General features: G+C 33.5%; 1 protein-coding gene across 9 annotated transcripts; it reads right to left on the reverse strand.

Annotated features, from left to right (window-relative positions):
* Positions 1-1,294: 1,294 nt before the first annotated feature.
* On the reverse strand, positions 1,295-5,815 carry LOC131631212 (uncharacterized). Of its 9 annotated transcripts, XR_009292634.1 has the most exons (8): positions 5,503-5,815; positions 4,832-4,961; positions 4,464-4,522; positions 3,555-3,678; positions 3,408-3,464; positions 3,171-3,290; positions 2,833-3,097; positions 1,295-2,274 (listed from the first exon to the last, which is right to left on the reverse strand). XR_009292634.1 is itself a non-coding variant. In XM_058901993.1 (5 exons), exons 1-5 carry the CDS (start codon positions 5,692-5,694, stop codon positions 3,391-3,393), a joined length of 579 nt encoding a protein of 192 aa, XP_058757976.1. In that variant the 5' UTR covers positions 5,695-5,812; the 3' UTR covers positions 2,281-3,390. The 9 variants fall into 9 exon arrangements, 1 of the variants encoding a protein (XP_058757976.1); XR_009292633.1 differs by having other exon boundaries at positions 1,296-2,274; positions 2,833-3,290; XR_009292632.1 differs by having other exon boundaries at positions 1,296-2,274; positions 2,833-3,062; positions 3,171-3,464; positions 5,503-5,812.
* Between the last annotated feature and the right edge of the window lie 2,344 nt (positions 5,816-8,159).

The raw sequence follows: 8,159 nt of genomic DNA on the forward strand, positions 1-8,159 counted from the left end.
ATATCACACTCCTTCCAATGTCTAATAACACTGAACCATTGTTTCCACCACGACTTAGCATCACATATTAAATCGTTGACCTCACCTTCCTCCATTTCCTCAAGCAAACACATGTTAGCTCTCATAGGTGTAACCTTTATAGCATAATACCCTTTTGAGAAAAATCTGTCTTGAATGTTATACGAAGACCCTGAGTTGTTCACATAACCAACGTACGCCTTAGCTAAAGAGGCCCTCAACCTGAGTTGTTCACAATGAAATTATTCCAGTATAGTAACTTAAATTTTATGACTTAGCACGTATTTTCTTATCTCACTCATTCTCTTTCTAAAATCAATTCCTATTTACTATACATTATTTTAGTGTGAAGAGAGTTTTTTTTTTTTGTTTTTTATGTATTTTAAGAATTATTTTGTTGTTGTGCTGAAATTATAACTCAAGAGCTTTGGTTTCTTATATATTTATAATTAACAATGAGTTTTCAAGATAAATATGATAAAATCTCGACGAAGGTTGTTGTACGTGAAACGACAATGAATGTTATCATTCTATCTTTATCTTATTGGTTTATGTTCAATTGATTTTCCACTTCTAAATCTCCGCTTCTATTCACTTTTTAAAATAAATCAATTTAAAATTAACTCTTGCAGAATATAGTTTGAAGAAAATAAATCGCCTATTGTCAATGACTTACCGTAATTTGATCTTAACATGATGATTTAAAAAAGATAAATTTTGTTGTTGTGCTGAAATTATAACTCAAGAGCTTTTGTTGTTATATAGAAAATTGAGTGATGAGAGGCAAAATAAAAGAAAATCATGTGTTTCTTACTAGATAAATCACCAAAATGCATATTATTATTCTGGATCAATTGAATGTAACTTAAAGTTAGTACAATTGTAAGCTAATTGGAAAACAAAAATTAGCTATGACATAGGGTCTCTACTCTCTACGCACTAGACTTATGAGGATCGGAATTTCCCCACGTGTGCAACCTATGGACACCGCATGAGTTTTAATACCGACGGTGAAAAAACAAAAATGAAACGCAACCTACTAATAATGCAAACCTACTAATTTTGCAAGAAAACAAAATTTTTCTTTCATCGCTTAGCGGAGATAGACTCACTTAGCGGATGACAGAAAAACCAGAAAAATCAGAACAGAAACAAGTGTTCCAATTTTCCTCCACTTCACCTAAATACTTCTTATCTACAAGAAAATCGGAGTTTAGCTACGACAGAAACAGAAACAAATTTGTAGCTAATCTCTATCAAACCAAGTTAGTTGGAGATTTGTTTGGGATTAACTACAATATAAGCCGTAGCATGGATTGGGTGGCTAATTATCTATACAAAAATTTCCTAGCAAAGTACCAGCTAATATTTAAATATACCTAGCTAAATCACAACCAAACTCTAGCTAAATTCGGTCTTCAATTTAGGTTTTCTAACTAAATAGCTTCAAATTCGCCACAAAAATATCATAGCAAATCTCAAGCTAAAATTTAAAAATATACTCTCAAATTGAACCTCTTGCCCGTATCAAATTCTGACTTAAGAACTGTCCAATTATTGGATTGCACACAAAAAATCAAATGAAGAACAAATATGAAAGAGAAATTGAGATTAACAGGATACTGAATTATAACTAGTATATATTGGAAAATCCTCTGGTACAGAGTGATTTACAATTAAAGGCAAAAGGCAACCAATTGTAACTAGTTTATGAGAACTAATATGCAGGCATCACAAATAGCTCCAAAAAGAATTGAATAAACACTTAAATTTTATTGAACTATTTAGATCTTAATTTTAATATCTACAAAACAAAATCAGCATCCATCACTATTAAGGACCATAATGCTGATGAGTTACTAATGGGACATCAAATTTTCAAAGGGGAAAAGTTCCATGTGGATTAACAAAAAATAAAGCATACAATAAAAATGCAATATGTTGCTTAGTACTGAGTGACAATCATACCAGAATGCACTATCAATTAATTAATTTAATATGCTAAAACATAATTAACATCTTGTTTGTGAAGCATCTATATGTAATAGTTTAACGAAAATTCGAGTTGATAGCTATGGCTTCTTCTTTCTGTAGGTTTCAAGCATTCATATAAATGTGAAAACTAACACAATATACTTGTGCTGGAATATAAAAGATATTGACGTTGATGCTCTCTTGTTTTCAGAGACCTTGAAAAAATGAAGGCAGCTGGAATATAAAAGATATTGACGTTGATGCTCTCTTGTTTTCAGAGACCTTGAAAATATGAAGGCAGATAATGTGTTATTTGTTTACCATGACTTGCTAAGCTTAGATTACATAAAGATGTCAAAATAAAAATTTACATTTAGAACTACTTGAGATACAGACTATATAATCATGATATGAAAGATGGCCAGGGTCTTAAAGCCCATAGACAATGTATACTTTTGTGTCTGAAAATATTAATTTCCTATTCCAGTCATTAATCCCTACAGATGACACTAAAGACTAAGAGTGGTGGAGTCTTAAATAATGATCTAAAATCACATTAGACTCGCATTTATAATCATTATATAATTTATGAAACGCCAAATTTGTATAGACTTAAGAAAATCTAGAGTAATTTATGGTGAGCATTGCTTCATATTTTCCATTTTCTATATCATTTGTCTAATATTAGCAAACAGAACATTTGATTCCACTCCAAATTTGTATAGACTTAAGGAAATCTAGAGTAATTTATAAAGTTGTTGGCCATAATAAAAGAAAACTTATATATCTAAATGTAAACATGTATGTTTACTAAATATGGATACAAAAGCAAGGAAGTACCTTCAAGAGATCGTCATGGGGAGATGAGTCTGTGGTTTTCGATTCACTGTCGTGAGTTGGTAAAGTGGAGTTCGCTGAACTTTCTTGTGTTTGATCGGCGGTACTCGTCAATCTAGACATATTGTGCTTTCCCATTATAAGTACTTCGCAGTTATCAGCCATATCCTCGTAAGGCGTATCAAATGAAGTCGATACAAAAATCCTCCCAGCAGGATGAGATGGGTCAAAACCTGTGCTCAAAAGTGTTGCGCCAAATTTTCTGTCACTGGTAAGAGAAGAGCTTATAATGCAATCCAATGAACACAAAAATGTATGAGGGCAATAAATGTGTCACATACTAATTCTAAACGTTGATTAGCACTCAAAAATGTAGGGACCTCCGTGGACAATATTGGAGTTTGTTTTAATTTACTTTCATATAGTTCATAGATAAAATCATCATGAACTAATGAACCATCCTGAAAAATGTGAAAACATCGATTACAAAGTTAATAGTTTTGGAACAAAATAAATCATTCAGAAATCCACATGACACGCCTTGAGAATATTCGTGGCCAGCTAAGATCCAATCTTACACGTATCATCCGGTGAGAATTCTTCTAGCAGCTTCTCTCTTAATGACAGTAACAAATCTATAAATCAACACCGAATTATGGTTTTTAGACCTCCATAATTGGCTTACTATGAGGCATAACATGCATGAAATTTCAGAAATGCCTTACCTTTCTCTTTGTAAGCCTTGTCTTGGTACTTTGAACAAGAGGGATAATGTTGTATATTTTTGAAGAAAACATAATCATTGAAACTAAGTATAAAGTGATCTCCGATGAGATGGTGGCATTGGCCCTACAAAAACAGTAGGAAATAAGAGCTGAAAGGACTGACATGCCAACAATACAGTAAGTTTGTACTATCTTAGTATTTGTTTCCGCATCTATTCGTAATAGAAATAAGAGCCGAAAGAATTGACATGCCAAAATATATTTTCACACAAATCACACACATGTTAATCTCTCTATAAATAATCATCATATAAATGACAAATAAGTTAATCTTCAAATAACAGTGGCCAACCATTCTAAAGCCAGAGACACATAAATTATATTTGCTCTAACATTCAATGTTGTTGTTTCTTGGAGAGATTCATATCAAAGACCATATACACACATACATAAATTGGTCAATATAAGGACACTAAATAATCTAATGTTTTAATGATTTCTAGTATATGTATTTTAAGCTAAGGTCTACTATTGTTGGTCTGTAGCTTCAAAGTGACTGCAATTAGATGGTAAACTATGTGTAGTATGAAGAATTGTTAAGTTTTTAAATGTTTGTCTAATCAGAAAGGTCATTTACAAATTACAACCATATAATCCAGAATAAAGCCTCCAGCTAATGTGCCCACTATATGAGATTGTGACTGTCTTTAAGCTCTCATTGGTTACAAAAAGAACAGAACAAATAATCTCCAAACAAGTCTATAAGTTTCACACAGTATATGGAGACTTTTCCTTCTTTTTCTGTCCATCAAGAAGGAAGAAATAACAGTGCCTATACCAGAATCAAACACCAAATGTAGTGTTTGAGAAAATAGCACATACATTTATAGAATGAAAAATAGTACTAACCAAAAATATTTGATGCACCAACCAAAGCACTTGCTGCAACATCAGAAGTGATTCCAGCACTGCGGAAGACAGGAGTTAAATATTGAACAACGATATTTATTCTAGCCAATTGCTGGAGTAAGAAAAGTGTTGCGCCAACGCTGACAACTGTAACAACAAATGTTTTAGAGAAATGCTATAAGAAATCATTCAGCATAAGTCATTTCAGAACAAACCAAAATGAAGTTGAGCTTTAAAAGCTGAATGTTAGCATCTACCGTAACAAACATGTAAAACTAGCTCATAAAGGTATAACTAATAGTAGTTCAAACCTATTCGTCATTTGATAATCAAACCTAGAGTATGTCTAAACTTAAATTTTACAATACCTTTTCGATATCGGCTACTAAACAGTTCAAACCATCTTGCTTCAGGTTCAGAAGAACCTTGACTTGCTACTGTCAAGTCCTGCATAACCGAAGCAACTATTTCTTTTCCAGCTTCAGATATTTTCCCTTGCTTTAAAACAAACAATGTAATTTTCTCAGAAAATTATTGCTATTGCACTAAACAACTAATGACATGATTAGAAGGAAACAGGGTATCATTTACATACATGTCTATTCAGTTGCATTCACTTAATTAATATCCCTTGATCTCTTATAGTTTTGGGTCATGACATGAAAAATCTAAAATCTAAACAGGGCGAGAGTAACCAGGAGAGTTTAACCACCATATACATGATCAAATCCTAAGAAAATGCTTTAAATCCACATTCACTTAATTGATTTTCTGATTAAAACACAGATGCTTGTGTTGATAATCCTATTTTTTTAACTTACTCTCTCTAAACTGAAATCAATATAACTGCAACAAAACACCAATAATAACAGGTGCACCTACTTGTTAACAATGATAAATTTCATTCGCATGAGAACCCTAGTTACAAATGATCCTCGAATCTCACGCATCATAGTTTCAACCCTAATTCAATACTAACTTCCCTCTAATCTAAACCAAACTGAAATTGATGAAATAAAAAAAAATTAAGAAAACAAACCGTCTTCCCCTTCTTCTTCCTCCTCTTCATCACCTGTATCAACTTCAACCTCTTCATTGAAGAAATTCGAAGCAGAAACTTTCTTGTATTGGCGCTTGCGGCTAGCTTTTCCACCGCCATCGTAATCATCGACTCACTCATCCACTTCTTCCTCGTCTTCATCAACCGCTTCCTCTTCATCGAAATCCTCATTGTCTTCGTCGTCGAGGTCCATTCTTCTATGACTCATTGCAAACCCTAATTTCGTGTTACGCGGGTGCTTGAGATTATTGTGAGCAACATAAAATAATTTTCAATTTCTAATAATATTATATAGTATAATAATAATATTATACATATATAATAATATATACAATATAATAACAACAAAAATAATAAGTAAAAAGAAATAGACAATGTTGAAACAGTAAGAGTAATAATATATGTAAGTTGATATTAGTTGTATTAAAATATAACTTATTGTTAGTTTACGTAATTTAAGTTAATTTAAGTTAATTGATTGTTTTATAAATAGAGATTAACTATGAAAATAATTGGTAGCAAAATTATGGTAGCTAACCATTTATTTTCTTGTAGTGTTAATCCTAAATATAAACAACATTTACAACCGTTGGGGTGCCTCCCAACAAGCGCTTGTTTTACGTCGTTAGCTCGACGTCTTTATTGTTTCGGTGTTTGGAAAGTAGCTTCCTCCCGTCATGCCACGGTGACGTCTCACCGTGCAAACCTAAAGAAAGTTTCCTAACCAAAACACTCAACAAATGTTACGGGTACAATATATACAACAATTATACGAACATAAAAGAAAACACAAATATACAATTATGTACACAAACCAACACATATGCACAAGTATGGAACACAAACAACTATTATCATACAACTATAAACAAGTAAACATGCACAAGTAATTATATGTATACAAGTGAAAATATACAATATATACGATATATACAAAGCTCAAAACCACGAAAACTACTGCGATGCAATTCACAACCTTGAAAAGCAGTATAGGGCAAGCAACAAAAAAGATTTGGAAATATTGATCCGGGAATTATCATCCTCAGAGATGGAGAGATGCCATTCAACAGTTTCTACGGTTTCGAACTTTGGATTTAATGAGCAAAAATTAAACAAAGATATAGACAGTAAAAGAATAAACACATTCTTAGAAGAGAAATAACTTATCAGGAATGTAAATATATTCACTCTTCACAAACGTAAACTTACCGACCCATTATACTAAACCTACAATACTCATCTATGTCATCACGTATCTCTCACATAAGCGTCCATCTCTGGAGCACAAACGAGATCATCTCACAACTAAGGTTATCTCTAACGCGAAGTCGGGAGAACATCCGTATTCTCACGTCGGCGATCTCTCGCGCGCCGCTCAAACACGAAAGCATTAAGTACAGATACCCACAGTGAATGCTAGCTCTAAATCTATCTCTAGAGTTCAGAACCAACAGATTATCATCCTAGATATGGATTCAAGAAGTTTATCTCTAAAGCAACCCAAATCCCCAGCATAGAGCAAAAATTCAGAACAATATCAACACATATTTGTAAAGCAAGGTAAACATAACATTATAATCGATAAATATACATAAGATTCGAGTAACTATACAAACAAACCCAACACAAAGAAATACACAGAGAATAGAAGAGATAAGCCAAACATCTCGCGGGTTGTCAGCTCCAGTTGATGAGAAATCCACCTCCGATCTTCCAAGTTCATGACCCAGTGTTGTTTTCTAAGCCAATCCTACTCTAAGAATGAAAATGATGGAGTTGGGACTAAAACTCTCCCAAAACCATAACCCTAACATGTACAAATGAAGAGAATATAAACACAATTCTGCGCAGCTCCGCTAAGCGGGCCTCCTCCGCTAAGCGGACTACACTTATTCCCAAAAATATCTGCAACAGTACAGGCGATCCCGCTTAGCGAGGGACCTCCGCTAAGCGGACCCTAAACTTCTTCCAGCTTCTGCCAAGCTCCGCTTGTGCTCCGCTAAGCGGACCTTCTGCTACACAACTTCCTTTTTTAGCTCCAAAACTGCGCAATCGACGCCGTGCCTTCAACACTTTATTCCTCGAGGCTCCGATATACAAGAATACCTATAAAAACAGAGGAAAAACTATTAAACTATACATGAAACGAATCAAAACTCAATTATGCTAATATTTACATAAAAGTGGGGAATTTATTACAAAAACAGAATGAATAGAATCGATAAGTGCCACAAATATATACTCATAATATCGACATTTTGGCACTTATCACGCTGCCTCCTCAAAATGCAATGTAACTCAGAGTTTAAGCATCATTCGAAGTGTAAGAAGTTACAGCTAACCAATTTGATGTTTGATGATGACATTCTACTCTATGCTAATGGTGACTCCAAGTCTGTTGATCTAATGCTTAAAGCCTTCAAAGACTTTGCCAACTCCACATGTATGAAGATTAACTCCAGTAAAAGTAATATTTACTTTGGCAATATAGATCATAATACCAAAAGTAATATTCTCCAACTGTCTGGGTTCAAAGAATAGAGTCTTCCCTTTAGGTACCTAGGTGTTCCTCTTTCTTGTAAGAAGCTTGCAATATGTCATTACATGGGCCTAATTGAGAAGATTGTTTGTAGAAT

This window comes from Vicia villosa, unplaced genomic scaffold, assembly GCF_029867415.1.
Source record: "Vicia villosa cultivar HV-30 ecotype Madison, WI unplaced genomic scaffold, Vvil1.0 ctg.000790F_1_1, whole genome shotgun sequence".
In the NCBI taxonomy this organism is placed as follows: Eukaryota; Viridiplantae; Streptophyta; class Magnoliopsida; order Fabales; family Fabaceae; genus Vicia; species Vicia villosa.